This window comes from Choloepus didactylus, chromosome 2 (assembly GCF_015220235.1).
Source record: "Choloepus didactylus isolate mChoDid1 chromosome 2, mChoDid1.pri, whole genome shotgun sequence".
Lineage (NCBI taxonomy): Eukaryota > Metazoa > Chordata > Mammalia > Pilosa > Megalonychidae > Choloepus > Choloepus didactylus.
Window position 1 is genome coordinate 14,655,472 of NC_051308.1, and position 21,423 is coordinate 14,676,894.

Sequence of the window (21,423 nt, forward strand, 5' to 3'; positions counted from 1 at the left end):
TTCAATAGCTCTTGACTCTTAGAAAAGTTTTCAGTTAAAATTTAATCCCTGTAAAACTGGAGGCACTAAAGGGCAGAAGATACTCTTTGAATGCAAGAACAGTTTCATTCCATCAAATGATGGCTTGTTTAAAGTGTCAAGTGGAAGCCTGATGTTTTCCCTCGTCAGGTGGAGAATACTCTATGTATTCTGGGTCATGGTTTTCTGTGGCAAATGTTGAAGCAGTGGAGTGTTTGGCGAGGTCTGTGTGTGTGTGTGTTTAGAATTCTCTGCTTGCCCTGGGTGACTGTGTGTTTTTTTGCCTCTGGAACCCTTGGCTTTTCAGCAGGATTAGAGGACTTCAAAGGGAGTGCAGTAAATAAGATAGGCTCGAGTTTCTTGTGTTACAGGAAGGATAAATAATTTTGTTTTGGAATATGCCTGTTTCACGTAGGGCACATAATGCAAGAGCCCGCAGTATGCGAGCTGCCTTTTTTGCGCTATTAGTTTTGAAGTCAGACAAACCTATGGTGTTTAATGGGGCTTATTCAAATCTCTTGCCAACCAGATTTTTAAGAAGCTTAATTTCAGATGGGTCCTGCAGAGATTTTTAAATATCTTAGGATTTGATTCTCTTCAGTTTTGTAAGACCTCTGTCGAGTAAGCTCTGTGACTATTAGTATGGATCAGAAATTAGTTGATTAGGTAGACTATTATGCCATTCTCCCTCTTTGGAGGATTATTGATGTGTTCTAATTAACTGAATATTATACAAATATTATACAACAGCGACTTAGCTATTTTTCTCTGTTTTTCTTTTTTCTTTTGTTCCATTTCCAATTCACATTCTATCTAATGACCACCCCAGCAATAACGACTCCATCGTGACACACCTTGAAAATGGTAACGTGAAGCTGAGCTTTCTCTTTGGGTGGCCAGAGCAGAGGTGTCTGTGGGGCTGACGGATATATCCCCAGCCTGGTTTAAATGTTCTTCGTACTCTGGGAGAGAGGGTTTGGGGTGGGGTGGTGAGCCTGTTTCCAGGTGTCGCCTCCTTGCTATGAATCCAGACTCCGTTGTGGGCTAGATCTTGTTCCAAGCTCCTGGTCCTATTTGGGCCTTGTTCCAGAGGCCCCGGACTCGCCTCGCATGGTGCTGGGCTCCATCTCCGTGGTAAGAATGTGAGGAATAAGTCCGGGCCCGATCACTTGGCACATTGCAGACACTGAGGCTCAAGTTGCGAAATTGGGAAATTGAGTGAAGTTTTTTAACTGCAGTACTCTGGGGCCCATGTCAGAATTTCATGTATAATTCCAAAGCTTCCCAGATAGTTTTAATTATGGCTTCAGCTTCAGTAGAGAACTCTTGTCGCTAATAACCTCTTTCAGTCCTGGGGTCAGTCTTCTGGATGAGTGTTTTTTAAAATGAGGCCTAAGAACCACCTGCATCAGAATCGCCTGGTAAGCCTTTTAAAATTCAGATTCTTAGGCACCATCCAGACCCATTTATTCAGAATGGAGGAGGGGGTACAGGGCCCTTCATCCGCGTTTAAATAAGCTCCCCGGGTGTTTCTGATGTTCATGAAGCAGATCAGAAATCTCTGATCTTAGAGCAGCTGCATACTGCCCCCACAGCAGATTAAGTTTTGAATGAGGAGTATGTGCCTGGAGTGCACCAGGGCACAGGCTGGCTCCAGCCCTGTGGGAGCCCAGTTTGCTTAGCAAAGGCATATAAGGGAGGTTCCAGAAGCCCACCGGGACTACTGTGTCCCGCTGCCAAAAAAGTCACTGAAATAACAGTCCTGTCCTTGTCTTCCTCTTTTAAAACGGGAATTGCTTAAACATCTTCTGGAGGGGCAGGCAAGAGAACAGAACTTTGGGGTCCTCTCTGTTGATGTTGTAGGTGTCAATGAGGATTTGCCCTCCCCCTCCCCTCCCTCCCCCTCCTCTGCCCTTCCCACCCCATCACTCCCCATCTGCAGCTGCAAGCAGGGAGAAAAGGAGCAGGAAAGAGACAGAATCTGTTTGAATTGCTCTCTTGATATTTCCTGACCCAGCTTGACCCCATGAGATGCTTTCTTGGTTCCATTCACCCTGGCCTGTGGGAGCGTGCGGAGACTCAGACACTTTCAAGTTCTGGATCATAACTTGAAATGGCTCGAGAAAGCAGAGATAAAAGGAATGGTGGCAGCTTCCCTTGTTGCTCGTCACATCTGGCACAGCTTTAGGTTTGTGACCTGGCATGGAATGGAAGTTAGTCTGCCATGTGGCTTCCGTGACAGAGTGAAGGAAGCTGATTGTTACATTCACTGGCACTTCTTCCTGGTTTCTACCCTGCCCTTCTCTTGATGGAGCCCAGCACTGCCTTTGCTTCTCCGTCTGTGTTGGTTAGATTTAAACCCACTTGTTTGTTACCTAATGTAGTTCAGGCCTCATTCTGTGATGACTTTTGCTCAGAGGTACTGAGCATGGTCAAGTGTGTCCATCACACTTAGTGGTCGGTTGCTTTGTAAAGGTTCCTTGCCTGTGTGTGGGTTTATGACCATCTCCAGGTGCTCTTTGGAAGCAGGGATAGTCCTCTCTCATGGATCACAGGGAGACTCTTCTGCATCATTACTGTCGTGATGGACTTAGTGCCTATTTGCTGTGGTTGCTGTTAAATAGGAGAACTCTTGAGCTCTGATCTCTAGTAACTGCTATGGCAAATGAGGTTTTGGATCATGAATAATGAGTAACATTTTCCCAGCACTAATATGCACAAGGCACTATGCTCAGGGCTCAGAAAAGAGGGTTAATAGGTGAAAAGTCTGTATGAAGAAGAAAAGACTTAATTATGTAAAACCAAATCCTCACTTTCATATCCTAGGAGATGCCTAGCAATTAGTTAGTTAATTATTAAAACTAAACTCTATGAGAATGCTACTTTGTTTAAGGAGCTATAGTTGAATATGGTCCCTGCACTCAGGGAACTGACGGGCCAGACAGGGAGGAGGAAACAGTAAGACACAGCAGTAGCATAGAGAAGTCCCATCCTGCTGGGAGAGAAGGGGAAGATCAGGGAAGACTTTCCAGAGAAACACTGCAGTGCCATGATTTCTGACAATGGAGGAGAAAGTGGTTGAAAAATCAGCCCCCACCCTGTCCATCTCCCCATTGGAGCCGGGGATTATGTCTGGCCCGAGGAAGGAAACCTGATCTTAAATTTTCTTCGTGCTGGCTGAGAGAATGCCGGGAAGGGCGGGTGGTGGTTTGGTGGCGGTTGGACAGGGGGGTCACAAGTATGGCGGCCAGGAGGGCACCTGGATGTAGAGAGACTCCTCTTTGTGCAAACTTGGGCCAGCGCAGGTGAACACCCAGGTAGGAGCCTCAGGGAAGCACTGTATGTTCCCCATAAACAGTAGGTTTTAGCTGTGATTTTCTTCTGACACCCTCTCTCTTCTTTATCTAACATGTACTTACATCCCATATTTGACATAAGCATCCAACAAACATGGATTCCATTTGTGTCCAAATTTAAATTATCTGTAGTTATTGGGAAAGTATCCTAAAGTGTAGATTACCCCTGAATTTTACTTTATTTATTTTATTTAAGATACTTAAAGTAATAAACAGAAGGATAATTTCCAGTAAAACTGAATGAGAAATTATGAAACAAGAACAGGTAGATATATCAAAGATTCAGTGATCTTAGTAATTAAAAATTTTTATTACACATAATTTTAAAGTTATTTTGTTAGATATATTATTAAATATTTTAAAAACAATTTATAGGATAAACTCAAGACTGGACAGTCAGAAAGAGGAGTAGTGAATTAGAAAATAGTACTGAGTAATTTATCAAGAGCACAAAACCAAGAGCTTAAAAAACAGCAAATAGAAGTTGAGACATGCAGAATAGATTGAGAGGATATAATAGATGCGTGATAGAAAGGTGTTTCAAAAGAAAAGAGTGAGAAATTATGAATTTAACTAAAGTGTATTCATCAGCAAGAAGAGGAAGCCAAGAATGAAGGTATGGGATACAAGAATCAGTGGTGACCATATTACAAATGGATTAAGTATGTTAGTATGGGCAGGTTAGCCTAGTGGAGAAACCAGTTCTGGAGCCAAATGGCCTGTGTTTTTATTCCCAGCTCTGCCACTTACTAGATGTGTGTCTTTGGGCAAGTTACTTAACCTCTCTGTGCTTCAGTGTCCTCAACTGTATGAAAATAGTGATAGCTACCTTATGAATTGTGAGGATTAAATGAATAAGTACTTAAAAAGTGTTTAGAACAATGCCAGCATTTGGTTATTTAAAATCCTCTAAAAGAATAAATAGTAGGTAGCTTCCAAACCAGCAGAGGAAAAGCAAAAGCAAGTATTGAATTTTATCAATTTACAGATGGTAGATAAGGAGAAAGTGTAAAACAAAGAAATAAGATGGTTGAAATAAGTTCAGTTACATCAGCGAGTGCATTAAAAATAAATGCGGTAAATTTGCTTGTTGAAAGATTATCATATTGGATTTTTAAAGGTAATGTCCAGCTATGTACTCTGTAAAGAGTTATAACTAAACTGCACACACACACACACACACACACACACACACACACTCACAAAGTTGAAAATAAAATAAAGGGATGGAAAAAGATAACATGCAAATACTAACCAAAAGGAAGCCTATTAATAAGACAAAAGAGTATTTGTGGCAAAAGAGGAAAAAATTAATAGAACTAAAGATGTCATCACATATTAATAAAAGAACACTTCACCAAGAATATATATGAGGTATATCCTTGTATGCAACACAGCATGCAAGTATAAAGCATATAAAGCAAATTCTGACTCTTTATAGAAAAAATTCAACAAATTCACCATCAGAGTGAGAGATTTAATGCTTCTATAGGAAACAGATTAGACAAAATAAAGGATTTAGGAGACTTCAACAGTAAAATTAGCCATTTTGATTTTATATGTATATATATATATGCATGCATATCTGCAACAAATAGAAAGTATATTGTATTTTTAACTACTTAGAAAAGTTATCACATACTGTGTCACTAAGGAAGTCTTGTATTTCGAGGAAATCTCGCACCACAGTGCAATTAAATTACACATCAATGATCAAATGATGGTCTATGAGATGCTTAGTTGGAAACTGAAATCCACTCCTAAGTAACACATTAGTTCAAGAGGAAATTAAACTGTTAATTATAAAATATTAAAGTCTGAACAACATTGAGGGTATACTACTCAGAACTTGTGGGAGGCAGCTAAAGCATTAGGGGTATATTTATAACCATAAATGTATTTATTGTAGAACAAGAAAACCTGAAAATAAGTGTTAGGTGTTCAAAACTCAAGAAGGTGGGGAGAAAACAACAGGGAAACCTAAAGGAAGAAAATTGCAATGAGTTGAATTATATACCCCAACAACATGTTTGTAATCTTAATCCATGTCTCTGGGGTGTGAACCCACTAAATGGGACCTCTTGAAGATGTTGTTTTTAGTTAGGGTGTGGCCCATCTGAATGAGGGTGGGTCTCAAACCAGATTACTGGAGGCCTTATAAAGACAACCTGGATGTCACAGAAGTGAGAGAGGACAAGACAACACCTTGTGACAGGAGGCAGAAATGCAAGCCAAGGAACCCCAAGGATTGCCTGCAGCCAGCACCAGAATGCTACACATATTGTGGAGAAAGCAGCACCTTGCTGAGGCTTTGATTTTGGACTTCCAGCCTCAAAACCGACAGCCTGTAAATTCCTGTTGTTTAAGCCAAAACCAGTTTATGGCAAACTAGGATGGAAATAATGAAAATAGAAGAAAGTAATGAAGTAGAAAACAAAGAAACAATATGGAGGATTATAAAAAGCTTTGTTCTTTAAAACATACAGATGTCTAAGAATACTGTTTAATAAAAATAGAGGAAAAGCACAATCAAATAATGCTAGGAATAAAACAGCAGACATAACTATGGATACAGTTGAGATTTTAAAACCCATAAGAAAATCAGTATCAGTAATGGCCTATTAGAAAATGTAATATGAAAAGAAATCACCATAGCAAGCAGAGTAAAGCAGAATACTTTGTTCCTGTAAAGTACTTAGGAATAAATACAACAAAAGATGTGCAAGATTTTTATCGAGAAAATTAGAAAGTATATTTGAAGGTTGTAGAACATACTCTATTAAAGAGCTATTAATTCTCTTCAAATTAATCTGTAAATTCTGTGCAATATTATACAGGGATTTACCAGGGAATTGAAGGAGCTGATCCTTAAATCCGTAAGGAAAAGCAAATGACCACAAATAGTTGATCCAGTTTTGAAGAGCAACACATAGTGGGGGTACTTGCCTTCCCAGATGTGAAGACTTACTTCAAAGCTGTAGTGATTAAAGCACTGCAATACTGGTGCAGGGTTACATAAATAAACTAGGAGTACAGAAATAGAATGCAGAAATAGATGCATATATAAAAACTTGAGATGACAGCCATGACATTACAACTCACTGATTAAATGATGAGCTATTAAATGATGCTGGGGCAACTGATTATCCATATGGAAAAAAATAATTTGATTACTTAGTCATACCATTCATAAAATAAATTATAGATAGAAGGAAAACCTAAATGTTAAACGCATTTATAAAAGTTAAAAAATTTGGAAGACAATCTACAAAAATATACTGATGCTCTTTGGTTAGGGATACTTTTCCTGAATATTACCCTAGGGTCACAGTTTGAAAAATCAAAATGTATAAGTATGTTCAACAAAAGACACCAGAAAAAAAAATGAAAAGATCTTTCACAGACTTGGAGAAGATTCTTTTGCAATGCATATGGCTGGTAAAGAATAAAATCCAGAATATATAAGTTGCTGTATCAAATAATAATGAGGTAAAAAAGTAATCAAAAATTGGGCAAAGACAACACTGCAGGAAAAATCACTGCCCTCCCCCCTATGTGGGACATGACTCCCAGGCATGTGAATCTCCCTGACAACGTGGGACATGACTCCTGGGGATGAGCCTGGACCCAGCATCGTGAGATTGAGAAAGCCATCTTGACCAAAAGGGGGAAGAGAAATGAAATAAAGTTTCAGAGGCTGAGAGAGCTCAAATAGAGTCAAGGGGTCACTCTGGAGGTTATTCTTATGCATTTTATAGCTATCCCTTTTTAGTTATTAATGTATTAGAATAGCTAGAAGGAAATACCTGAAACTGTTGAACTGCAACCCAGTAGCCTTGATTTTTGAAGATGATTGTATAACTATATAGATTATATGGTGTGACTGTGTGATTGTGAAAACCTTGTGGTTCACACTCCCCTTATCCAGTGTATGGACAGATGAGTAGAAAAAAGGGAGACAAGAAGTAAATGAATAATGAGAGGAAGAGTATGAGATGTTTTGGGTGTTCTTTCATACTTTTATTTTTATTTTTATTCTTATTTTCATTTTTATTTCTTGGAGTAATGAAAATGTTCAAAAAATTGTGGTGATGAATGCACAACTATATAATGATACAGTGAACAATTGATTGTACACTTTGGATGATTGTATGGTATGTGAAACAAAACAAAACAAAACAAAAATGGGCCAAGAGCAGGAGCAGGCAATTAACAAAGAAACAACCCATGTAAAAAGGTGCATGGCTTCTCTAGTAATCAGGCAAATCAAATTAAAATAGTAATAAGAGGCCATTTCATACTGATCTTCTTGCAAAAATGTAAAGGTCTGACAATATCAAGGAATGATGGAGCAATATGGAACTTAATTGTACCATAAGTGGGGGTGAAACTAGGTCCAATCACTTTGAGAGCAATTTGGCTATATCAAGTAAAATTGGAGGTGTACATAATCTGTGACCTAGCAGTCCCACCTGAGGGCAGATAATCCAGAGAAACCCTCTCAGGTACATAAAAGGATTGTCCATTGCTGAGTTGTTCCTAATACAGAAAAATTGGCAACCAACAGAAAAGGGATTAAAATGCAGTATGTTCCTCCCAAAGTAATTTGAGCAGAGAATAAAAAATATATTTACAGCCTCCCCGCCACCCCACTCCCCCACCTAGAGGAGCTGGGGGAAGGTGCAGAAGTGTTGAACTTCCTCACCTGAACTGGTGTTGATGTTGTCACAAACATTGGGACTGGCGGTTTGATGTGCCGAGCGCTCGATCGTGGGACTTGCCCTTATGAAGCTCATTACTGCATTCGAGAGGCTAAACTTGCATATAATTGTGCCTAAGAGTCTCCCCCTGAGTGCCTCTTTGTTGCTCAGATGTGGCCCTCTCTCTCTCTAACTGAGCCATCTCGACAGGTGAACTCGCTGCCCTCCCCCCTACGTGGGACCCGACTCCCAGGGGTGTAAATCTCCCTGGCAACGCAGAGTATGACTCCCGGGGATGAATGTGGACCTGGCATCGTGGGACTGAGAGTATCTTCTTGACCAAAAGGGGGATGCAAAATGAGACGAAATGGTTTCAGTGGCTGAGAGATTCCAAATGGAGTCGAGAGGTCACTCTGGTGGACATTCTTATGCACTATATAGATAACACCTCTTAGGCTTTAATGTATTGGAATAGCTAGAAGTAAATACCTGAAACTACCAAACTCCAACCCAGCAGTCTGGACTCCTGAAGACGATTGTATAATAATGTAGATTACAAGGGGTGACAGTGTGATTGTGAAGACCTTGTGGATTACACTCCCTTTATCTAATGTATGGATGGATGATTAGAAAAATGGGGACAAAAACTAAATGAGAAATAGGGTGGGATGGGGGCGATGGTTTGGGTGTTCCTTTTTTACTTTTATTTTTTATTCTTATTCTGATTCTTTCTGATGTAAGGGAAATGTTCAGAAATAGATTGTGGTAATGAATGCATAACTATATGTTCATACTGTGAACAGTTGATTGTATACCATGGATGATTGTATGGGATGTGAATATATTTCAATGAAACTGAATTAAAAAAAAAAATGCAGTATGTTCCTACAATGGAAAGCTATATGGCAGTGAAAGGAATGAATTAGAGCTATATGTGTCAAAAGAGATTCATCTCTCGAAGATTTTTTTTAAAAAGGTCACAGCACAATAGCATTCATATAAAATTTGAAAATATGCAGAACAGTACTGTTATCAATGAATATATATATACATGTAATTTATTTTTAAAAATATGCTTAGGAATAATAAGGCACTAAATTCAGGATAGTGGTTAGCTCTGTGAAAATGGAGTTGAGGTGGGAAGACATAAACAAGGAACCATAACTACTGCCTGGACTAGTTTATTTCATTTTAAAAATCTGAATCAAATGCCAATGTCCAGAATAGTAAGATGTGATAAAGCTGAGTTTTAGGTACATCAGTGTCTGTATAATATTCTTTATCCTTTATATCTGAAATGGCTCACGCACACACACACACAATGACTGGTTCTCTTCTCAAGGGGCCACAGGAGCAGGAGACTCGACTTTGGTCAATTTATCTTGGTCCGAGATTAGACGGTTAGCTTTGCAAACACAGAAACCTTTTTTTGCTTGGGTTTATTTGTTTTTCTTTTTTCCCCTTCTTTCCCCCTTTCTTTCTCAAATAAACTAAATTCATGGATTGAATGTATCCAGGATGAGAATTTAATAATTTGTAAAGAGCAGCCAGAACCTTGAAATATTGTAGTCTTGCATGAGCCTTGCACGTTTCCCTTTTAGTTGCCTCATGGAAAGTGAGGTCATAATCAGAATGGCTGCTTGTGAACGTACAGTAAAAACTGACTGTGCTGGAGACCAATATCCAGAGTCCCATTTCCATCAGATTTCCTCCTACGTGGGACTCCACATCATAATCTGAGTAAGGGGCTGTGTGATCAATGACTTCAGGTTAATGGGGCCTGCACATTCCTTGGAAAGGATTCCACCAGAAGTGCCCCAGTGGCTTAGGAGAGGGACTGCGTGCCTGCCAGGGTTGTTGAAGAACCAGAAAATGCCTACCATTGGTATTTTTTTAACTTTTCTTTTTTATCGTTTAAAGTATGTATATTACCCACCTCTTCCATAATACAGATCTGTATTTGTGTTAACATGAAATACTCATTTACAAATCAGTTAAGTTACTTAGAGTTTTCCTTAAACATCTGAGTGAAATGGATGCTTTCAGGGAGATGGAGCATATGTATCCAGTGACTTCTTTTTCATGATTTTCAACCTCAGTTTGATCATCATGGTCATTTCACACTAATAGTGGTGTTTCTGTTGGCCAAGATTTCCTCTCCCCTGGACTTATTAGGATGGATATGGTTAGAAGTCCTTGGACTCTTTTTTTTCTTTTTTAGTTAGTATATGTCCTTGTGGCCCGCTCCCTTGCCATCCTTTGAGCTATTCTTCCAAGCCTAAGAATGCTTCTCCCTTTGAACTGACTGTGCAGTGCTCCACTCTGATCCATTACGTGTGGACTTAAAAGTTTGTCGCAGACAGATAAGCTATTTAACGTTCTGGGGATGCCCAGAAATGACTATGGTCTGTTAATTTCTGATGGATATAGTAGGAACAAGTTCACAGAAATGTTGCTATATTATGTAACTTTCCTGGGGTAAAGTAGGAACATGTTGGAAGTTAAGCAGTTATCTTAGGTTAGTTGTCTTTTTCTTACTCCCTTGTTATGGTCTCTTTGAAATGTTCTTTTATTGTATGTTTGTTTTCTTTTTAACTTTTTTTTCATACAGTTGATTTAAAAAAGAAGGGAAAGTTAAAAAAAAAAAAAAGAAAAACAAGGAAAAAAAAGATGTAGTGCCCCCTTGAGGAGCCTGTGGAGAATGCAGGGGTATTCGCCTACCCCACCTCCATGGTTGCTAACATGACCACAGACATAGGGGACTGGTGGTTTGATGGGTTGAGCCCTCTACCATAAGTTTTACCCTTGGGAAGACGGTTGCTGCAAAGGAGAGGCTAGGCCTCCCTATGGTTGTGCCTAAGAGCCTCCTCCCGAATGCCTCTTTGTTGCTTAGATGTGGCCCTCTCTCTCTGGCTAAGCCAACTTGAAAGGTGAAATCACTGCCCTCCCCCCTACGTGGGATCAGACACCCAGGGGAGTGAATCTCCCTGGCAACGTGGAATATGACTCCCAGGGAGGAATGTAGACCTGGCATCGTGGGACGGAGAACATCTTCTTGACCAAAAGGGGGATGTGAAAGGAAATGAAATAAGCTTCAGTGGCAGAGAGATTCCAAAAGGAGCCGAGAGGTCACTCTGGTGGGCACTCTTACGCACACTTTAGACAACCCTTTTTAGGTTCTAAAGAACTGGGGTAGCTGGTGGTGGATACCTGAAACTATCAAACTACAACCCAGAACCCATGAATCTCGAAGACAGTTGTATATAAATGTAGCTTATGAGGGGTGACAATGGGATTGGGAAAGCCATAAGGACCACACTCCACTTTGTCTAGTTTATGGATGGATGAGTAGAAAAATAGGGGAAGGAAACAAACAGACAAAGGTACCCAGTGTTCTTTTTTACTTCAATTGCTCTTTTTCACTCTAATTATTATTCTTGTTATTTTTGTTTGTGTGCTAATGAAGGTGTCAGGGATTGATTTAGGTGATGAATGTACAACTATGTAATGGTACTGTAAACAATCGAAAGTACGATTTGTTTTGTATGACTGCGTGGTATGTGAATCTATCTCAATAAAATGAAGATTTAAAAAAAAAAGAAAAAAAAAGAAAAAAAAAAAGTTTGTCTCAGAGCTCCGTTGCATTTGCCTCATCTTCACGATGCAAGAGAAAGACTCACTCTAACCTTCTTCACGGTGCAAGAGACTCACTCTAACCTTCAGGCGCTGGTAATAGTCACCATTGACACGCAGATGCCAAACGCATATTATAATCCTGTGTTAATTACACTGACCTTCACATTTTCAGTCTTTTTTGTATATTTTTTACTTGATTTTCCCAATAATCATGCAAATTTGTAAGGACTGTGGAGTCATTTCCATTTTCACAGATAAGAATGACATGACTTGCCCAATCACAATCTGTAAACAAGTTACCACATGAGGCCTTTTTTTTAATATTGCCTTTGTTATATTTAATGGAAACATATGTTACTGTTGACCATAGACTCCAGTGTGCTTTGATTATATTTTTACCCCAATACCATCCCTTTTTCAACTCTCTACATGGTTGACATTCATTTGCTCTCCCACATGTGATAACATTTTTATATTTGTACATTTAGTAACAGTCATTGGCCACTCATTTTTGCTAAGTTATACAGTCCCAGTCTTTATCATCTGTCTTTACCACTGGTGTCGTACGTTCCCCTATCCCACCTCTTTCAGCTTTACTCACAGACATCTTTATTCAGTGTACTTACAATATTGTGCTACCGTCACACAGTATTATGCTATCTATTTCTGAATCTGTATAATCAATCCTGCTGATCATTCTGTAGTCCTTCAGCATCAAATGCCCAATCTTTACCCTCTTTCTATCTCCTGGTAGCCTGTGTTATCAGCTTTTAACTCTCCAAGTTTGCTCAGAAAGGTTAGTTCATGTTAGTGAGACCTTACAGTATTTGTCCTTTTGTTTCTGGCTAACTTCACTCAACATAATGTCCCTCATGAGGCCCTTTTAAAAATGGCAGACCAGCAGGAGTGATGGGCATGCTGGGGGTAGAGTAGAAAACATATCTCTGTATCCCTCCCCACACCATGAAACAGCCTTCTGTGTTATTAAACAGAATCCCTAACTTACCAGTCTAAGGAACTTGACTTGAATAAGATGTCAGTGTCTTGCTCTACCCCAAGTGTAACATCCGCATTGAAGACAAGTCTACCCCCAAGACAAATTCCTCTTCCACCCTAAGAGGCTGAAGAGTACACTGCCATTTAGTTTTGCCTTTTTTCTCATTTCCAGCCAGTCAAGAGTTCAGATGTTGATAGCCATCCAGTCTCAGCAAAATTTAAAAATAAATCACGGATTTACAAAATTATTGCATGTCCGATTTCTGGAAGCCTTCATTTTGCTGGATGGGAAGTTACCAGAATGACCGATTCAGTTCACTTGGAAACTCAGGTGAACTTGAACTTACATAGTCTGACCCCAAAGTCCCATTCTCTTTCCTCAGTATCACACTGCCTCTAGGTTGGGCCGTTCCCTCCTTCATGCTCTCTCATTCATCTGGGAGAACAAAAGTAACTGCAAACTCTTCCTGCTGCTGACTTCAAATAAGCTACAGTTCTAGCCAGTTCTCAAAGAAAATTCAAGTAAGAAAGTACCTTGGCAGCCAACTCCCCTTGATTAGTTATCATATCGGGCATTCTTTCACCAGCTCTGGAATAACAAAGACTTTTTGGCAGGGACATGGCTCTTTAAATGCAAAATATATTCTGTTTCTTTTTAAAGAAACTCTTCATAGCCTTCCCCTCCCCTTTTTGGCTCAATGTTAGGACTTATTATCTGAATTCATATTCATGTGTACACGTACTCTAACGGGGTGAGATATTTCTCAATTTTTACTTGCTATCCATCCCTTCTTAAAAATGGGCTTTCTCTTACGCTTCCTGATCATCAATTCTTAGCAAAACTCGATGCCTTATGAATATGTAGAGAAATTTTAATAACATGAGTGTAGCAGCCCTGTGTATTCTGAAAAACATTTCCAGAGTCCTTTGAGACCTCCAAGTGCTTGTGGAAGACTAGACTTCCTGCAGAGAAGAGGAAAATGGGAGAATAGAACATGATTGGATCGGTTAAGTTTACTATGATTTGGGTGTGAAAAATGCTTCTTTCTGTTGCTTTCAAATTCTTCGATGGCTGCAGAAGCCCATGTTCAGTAAATCATTCAAAACAGGTTCACTCTGTTCAGCACTTCCTACTGTGTTAAGTGGGCCTTAATTGCAGGGGCTATGGGGCCTGCTCCTTCTGTGGAGTTCTTATTTCATTAGCATCACAGATTGGGTTCTTGGGGATGATTTTCTTGGGTAATTTGTTTACAGTTGAGCCTTACAGATTCTCACTTCCTTAATCTAACAATCTGCTAATTCTGAAGATTGAGAAAAACAACAAAAGCCAGTAGCCTATCTTTCTTCTTGTCAGTGAAGACTTAGCAGTCAGGGGCTATAATGAGGTATGATACCAATTTTGGAATATTTTGGGTTTTTTTTCCCAGATAGGAGTGACTGGTATATTATGCTGTTTTTTCATAAATAATTAAAATAAAGCTGTCCATATGACCAGAATAAACAGAAGAAACCCATTTTGCAATTCTGATATTACTGCTTTTTAATTGCCCTGCTTCTCTCGCTCATTTTCAAAATTTGCTTATCTGAAGTAGTTTTCCCAGTCATTAGAGAAAATTAGTGTCTGTTGCATATTTTCCTTTAAGGGGCACCCATTCGTATGAAATTGCTGGCATTTTCCAGCAGCTATTTGAAAGTCCACCTCAGCCTTTAACTACCTAAATCGTTTTTTGTTTGTTTGTTTTTTGTTTTTTTTTTTGCTATGACTAGACTCCAAAGAGTTTTTTTCCTATCTCCTTTTCCCAAAGATCCCATTTAAGTTAGGTATCTTTAATTCTGGGAGCAGATAATTCCTGTGTTTGGTAAACCGCATTAAGAGGTAAAGAGTAGGGGTAAAGTCATCAACATGGCGATGTAACACAGCTACTGATAACTCCTCTACAAAGATTCAACCAAAAAAAAGGACAATTCTGAATTGTCTGAAACTCTGGAGGAGTACATAGACTGGAGAAGCTCCCTGCAGATGCCAAATTGAAGAAAAAGAAGGAATATCAGGTAGGAATCTTCCATCCAAGACCAACGAGTCCTTTCCCCTCCCCTTCACTTGGGCTCAGTGTGGAAAAGGCACAGAATCAGCAGATGGGAACCCTCCCACCAGGGACACAGATATTAAAATCTCTCACAGCAGTGAGACATACCCCCACTGTTTGAAGACCTGGGGAACAGGGGAGGACATTTCAAGGACCAGGTCAGTGAGGGACAAAGAGACTGAGAAAACATGGACAGAGACTGCATTTCCAGCCCTGGGTCTGAAAGCCCTTCCCCACCCTTGAGGGAAGCAGCAGCCGGCAGCCATTTCCTTGCCTTGGGGACAGCTGGAGTACTGGGTCAGCTGAGGGAGTACTCTGCCACAAGTGGAGCCCCACACTGAGCCAGATTTTGGCCAGCAAAGTGAGGGCATAGGAATCCTGCAGTTTCAGCTCACCTGGGTAGATGCAGCCTGTGCTCGGAGGCAAAGCAGCCTCTGAGGACGATTAAGTTACTGAACAGCACCATCTGCTGGACAGTCCAGAAAGTGCAAGGGAATGGAAGCCCTTTTAAAAAGATGCTTCACCGATTATTAGGAATACAGGAATTGATCTACACACCCTGCACAGAAACCCAGCCTGGTTTGGGCTGAGAAATACAGATAACACAACTGTCAAAGCAGGGCTCAAAAACAAACCCAGGTCTTGCTGACTGGTGGAAAACAGAGCACCACTGCAAGCCAGCAGATCTACATTACCACACACAGTGAACTTGCTGGGGTGCTCAGTGCTTACCTTCCATCCCTGTGGCAGGCCACGGTGGCAGCCAGATTTGGGGGGAAGACTGCGGGCAGAGCCAATCTGACAACTGGCCAGCAAGAGAAAGGAATATAGAGATCAAAGAAAACCGACAAGAAATCCCAAGGCAAAAGAGAGAAAACAACTTCCATAATAAACTAATCAAGAAAATCAGATGCCTAGAGAGCAAAAAATCATGAGCCACACCAGGAAACTTGAAGGTATGGCCCAGTCAAAGGAACAAACTAACACCTCAACTGAAAAAGAGTTGAAACAACTAATTAAAGATGTTCACACAAATCTTCCAAATCAAATCAATGAGTTGAAAGAAAATGTGACAAAAGAGATGAAGGATATAAAGAAGACACTGGGTGACCTAAGAAAGAATTCAAAAGCTTGGAAAAACAAATGGCGGAATTTACGGAAATGAAAGGCACAACAGAAGAGATGAAAAACACAGTGGAGACATACAACAGCAGACTTGGAGAGGCAGAAGAAAGGATTCAGGAACTAGAGGACAGGACATCTGAAATCCTTCTCACAAAAGAAGAGGTAGGTGAAACTATAAAACTACAACCCAGAACTCCTGAATCTCGAAGACAATTGTATAAAAATGTAGCTTATGAGGGGTGACAATGGGATTGGGAAAACCATAAGGACCACACTCCCCTTTGTCTAGTTTATGGATGGATGAGTAGAAAAATAGGGGAAGGAAACAAACAAACAAACAGACAAAGGTACCCAGTGTTCTTTTTTACTTCAATTGCTCTTTTTTACTTTAATTATTATTATTGTTATTTTTGTGTGTGTGCTAATGAAGGTGTCAGGGATTGATTTAGGTGATGAATGTACAACTACGTAATGGTACTGTGAACAATCGAATGTACGATTTGTTTTGTATGACTGCATGGTATGTGAATATATCTCAATAAAATGAAGATTTAAAAAAAAAAAAAAAAGAAGAGGTAGGGAAAGGAATGGAAAAATATGAGCAGGGTCTCAGAGAACTAAATAACAACATGAAGTGCACAAATATACGTGTTGTAGGTGTCCCAGAAGGACAAGAGAAGGGGAAAGGGCAGAAAGAATAATATAGAAAATAATCAATGAAAATTTCCCAACTCTTACGAAAGACATAAAATTACAGGTCCAAGAAGCACAGCATACCCCAAACAGAACTGATCTAAATAGACCTACTCTAAGACATTTACTAATCAGATACTCAAATATCAAGGACAAAGAATTCTGAAAGCAGCAAGAGAAAAGCAACCCATCGAATACAAGGGAAGCTCAATAAGACTAAGTACAGATCTCTCAGCAGAAACCCCAGAGGCAAGAAGGCAGTGGTATGATATATTCAAGATACTGAAAGAGAAAAACTGACAATCAACAATCCTATACCCAGCAAAATTGTCCTTCAAAACTGAGGGAGAGTTTAAAATATTTACAGATAAACAGACACAGAGAGTTCATGAACAGGATACCTCCTCTACAAGAAATACTAAAGGGAGTGCTACAGACAGATAGGAAAAGACAGGAAAGAGAGATTTGGAGACGAGGGTAGAAATGAAGATACCAGGAGATAGAAAGAGGGTGAAGATCAGGCATTTGATGCTAAAGGAGTACAGAATGTTCAACAGGATCGATTGTATAGATCCAGAAATGGATAGCACAATTTTGGGTGATAGTGGCACAATATTGTAAGTATACTGACAAAAGATGACTGTGAGCATGGTTGAAAGAGGAAGCTTTGGGGCATGTAGGACACCAGAAGGAACGATAGAAGATAAAGACTGGGATGGTATAACTTAGTGAAACCTGGAGTGGTCAATGATTGTGATTGAATGTACAGATATAACAATGTTTTTACAAGAGGGAGAGCAAATGAATGTTAACTTTGCAAGGTATTAAAAATGGGGTGGTATTGGGGAAAATGCAATCAGTGCAAACTAGAGTCTGTGGTTAACAGTAACATTGTAATATGCTTCCATTAATTGTAACAAAGGCAATATACCAAAGCTAAATGTCTATAAGAGGGGATATAATAAGGGAGAGGGGTATGGGATTCTTGGTGTTGGTGGTGGTGTCTGACTTTTTTATTGTATTTCATTTTATTTTTATTTTATTTTTTCTTTTGTTGCTTTTCAGTTGTCGTTTCTTTTCTTTCTTTTTTCTTTTTTCTTCTTTCGCCTCTTCCTCTTTCTTTGTGGAAGAAATGGAAATGTCCTAATATAGATAGTGGTGGTGAATGCATAGCTAGAACTAAGGTAAATCAGACTAAAGAGTAATGGACGATATTGACAGTGTTTTAAAACTTCAACTTCTGTGTGTGTTTTAGTGTTCTGGAATAGCTAGAAGGAAATACCTGAAACTGTTGAACTGCAACCCAGTAGCCTTGATTCTTGAAGGAGATTGTATAACTATATAGCTTACACTGTGTGACCATGTGATTGTGAATACTTTGTGGCTCCCACTCCCTTTATACTGTGTATGGGCAGATAAGTAGAAAAATGAGGACAAAAAGTAAATGAGTAATAGGGAGGGATGGGGGAATGGGATTTTTTGGGTGTTCTTTTTTACTTCAACTTCTATTCTTACTCTTTTTTTGTGTGTGATAATGAAAATGTTCAAAAATTGATTTTGGTGATGAATACACAACTATAACTGGTACTGTGAACAATTGATTGTACACTGTGGATAGTTATACGGTTTGTGAATATATCTCAATAAAATTGAATTATAAAAAAAGAAACTAAAAAAAAAGGGCTAAAGAGTAAAACACATTTTTAAAAATGATTTTGTTCCATGGGAAGTTTTTTAGTCAGTTCAACTCCTAGAGTGGCGGGGAATACTCTTCAGCTCCAGATGCTGGCATGGAGGCATCCTTGCATGGTGGCAGACTCACAGTTCCCTGTTGCTGGCTTACAAGCAACACTTTCTCATCCTCTCAAACACTGTATATTAAACAAGACAGTTCGAAACTGTTTCCCTGAGGGCAAAGATCCTTTAGCTGTCTACCTCAACACTCTTTCCCGATCTGTTATCAGTAGTAATGCCAATACAGTAACTCTCTAAATGTACTCACACCACCGTTTCACTATTTTCGGTGTGCCTCACATGATGAAAGCCCTTTCCAGATATATTGTTTTCTCGGACCATCGTGTATGCTGATATATTGTTAAACCACATGGACCCTTCCTTGAAGGCCATTAACTTGGGTAACTAGAAAAGGTTATTTATAATGGAGCTGAGCCTGCCCCTAGCTTTGCTGGTTATTTCTCTTTTTAAAAGTGTATAACACTTGAGCATCTTCAACCTGTAGCCATCAGAGCCCTATTTTAACAAGTAATTGTTGAGTGCCCCTCCCAGTCTTGTCTGTATCTGCAGAAACCAAGCTTTAAAGTGCCTGTCTTAATCTGCCCTTATTTTGTAGGCCTAATTCCTGTAATGACTTTTACCCAGTGGTGGTTCCAGGATTTCTTTTGATATTGTTTAGGTAAAAGGGGAGAGGTGACAGGTTCAGGTTCCCATTTATCCATCCCTAATGCCCACCTGTCTTAGTTTGCTAATACTGCAGAATGCAAAATACCAGAGATGGATAGGCTTTTATAAAACGGGGGTTTATTTCACTACACAGTTACAGTCTTAAGGCCACAAAGCGTCCAAGGTAACACCTCAGCAATCAGGTACCTTCACCGGAGGATGGCCAATGGCGCCCGGAAAACCTCTGTTAGCTGGGAAGGCAGCTGGCGTCTGCTCCAAAGCTCTGGCCTCAAAACGGCTTTCTCCCAGGACGTTCCTCTCTAGCAAGCTTGCTGCTCTTCAAAACATCACTCCCAGCTGCACTCTGTGAGTTTCCTCTCTCTGAGTCAGCTCATTTATATAGCTCCACTGATCAAGGCCCATCCCGAATGGGTGGGGCCACGCCTCCATGGGAACATCTCATCAAAATGATCATTACCCACAGCTGAGTGGGGCACATTCCAAGCAAATCTAACCAGCACCAAAAACATCTGCCCCACACAAGACCACAAAGATAATGGCATTTGGGGGACACAATACATTCAAACCGGCACACCACCTCAGTTTGCATGCCATCATTTATGGAATTTGAAGATAGATCTGGCAGGGACGGAAGCAGATCCCTCTTGTCCAGGGTAAAAGGAGTGCAGTCACTGGGCTCTGTGTTCTCGGTGAGAGCCAGGTTCCAGAAATCCTAAAAACACTATGTGCTTGTTTTAAACAAATTCGAAAGGAGGCGATAAGAGAAAAGGAGCAACACGCAAAAGTTGGTTCCACCGCTCAGAAATAACCACTGCAAATTGTAAAAAGCACATCTAGAAAGATATATCTGCATATAGGTATGAACGGGATTTCACTGGTTTAAAACGCACCCTTTTTTTTACTTAATGTGTTAGAAAGATATTCTCAATGTGTTCTTTTTTGCTGAGATCTTTCATCTAATAAAATGTAATTCCAGTTGTATTTGTCGGCTTCTTTATGTCTCATTGGCACTTTTATCTCAGAGAAGGCCAGTAACTTCTTCAAAAAAATAAATTAATCATAGAGCGTCCACCCTAGCAGGTTGGGCTGCTAGTTCTCTTGCCAGAACTGTTCTGGGTTCATTATACAGTATGCTTTTTCTCTTTGTTAGGTGTCAGCGGAAGCAGTGGCGGGTAGACCTCCCTGCTACCAGCGTGGTGATCACATTTCACAATGAAGCCAGGTCGGCCTTGCTGAGGACAGTGGTCAGGTGAGGCCAGAAGATGCCACCCATTGTCCACCTACTGCAGCCGTGGAAGGTGTTACCTTGGGAGGGATGCTGGGCACGGGGCTGTGGGTCCTAGTCTCAGTCTGACCAGGGCTGTCAGTGGGTGGGTGCCGATGGGGCTACCTAACCATTCAGGACAAGGGATTGCCTGTGGCTCCTTCAGCCAGGAAGTGGGGTCAGAGGCATAAGAACTCCCTACCCCAGGTGTCATACCCCTAAAAGGCCTGGCAACCTGTGTCTCTTTGTCTTTTCTTAGTGTGCTTAAGAAAAGTCCACCTCATCTCATAAAAGAAATCATCTTGGTGGATGACTACAGTAATGACCGTAAGTATCAAAACTGATTTCTCCTTGGCATCCAGCCGCTCCTTGCCACCAGCCTTTTGGCCCCCTGGGTGCTAATGAAGAGCTGAAGGTCAGAAACTAGGGCTGCAGAAAGAAGAGGTTCCTCTGCTGTGCCCCAGTGAGATAATCAGCCCTTAAAAAATCAGGAATTACTATGCCTGAATGCAGAGCACCTTTTTTTTTTCAATGTTATGGTTCAAAATGCTGTTTCTTTTCTTTAGCTGAGGATGGAGCTCTCTTGGGGAAAATAGAGAAAGTGCGGATTCTTCGAAACGATCGACGAGAAGGTAAGACTCATTCCTTAATTCAACACCAACATGGTTGAATTCTGACTTTTCCTGAGTAATAACTTGAAGGAATGTTTCAGCTAAAACAAAAAAATTAGCTGTCTAGGCTTTTTGAGTATATATTTGCACCACCTTCCATCAGAGCCATTTGGGAGCAACCTCAGGAAGGACATTAAAAGCTTAACTAATTGAAATTGTTTTGTATACTAGGGCAGTATTCAAATTACATTTTTATTTATGTATTTAGAAAACTGGCCTCTCTCTCTCTTTCTCATCCTAGGAAGTCTTTATCATTTAGTAGTCCCTTGAGTATTAGAACACAGTAGAAAAATAAAGATTTAACAATGAGAAGTTCAATGACTCCATGCTCCAGGCGTGATAAAATAACTGGATTCAAGTCTGACAGCCTGCCAAAGGTGTACCACCCAAAAAGGGAGAGAGAGCACTGCAGTGACATGCATATTCAATTTTGCAAATGCTGACCTCACAGCCTGC

The 21,423-nt window shown here is 40.2% G+C and overlaps 1 protein-coding gene across 2 annotated transcripts in view; it reads left to right on the forward strand.

Annotated features, from left to right (window-relative positions):
• Nucleotides 1-21,423, forward strand: part of GALNT2 (polypeptide N-acetylgalactosaminyltransferase 2) — a 219,112-nt gene that overhangs the window by 156,642 nt on the left and 41,047 nt on the right. For both annotated transcript variants that reach the window (XM_037820840.1, XM_037820843.1), the window contains exons 4-6: nt 20,183-20,281; nt 20,556-20,623; nt 20,863-20,928. In XM_037820840.1, the coding sequence (XP_037676768.1) occupies nt 20,183-20,281; nt 20,556-20,623; nt 20,863-20,928 (233 nt within the window). The remainder of the gene's footprint in view (nt 1-20,182; nt 20,282-20,555; nt 20,624-20,862; nt 20,929-21,423) is intronic.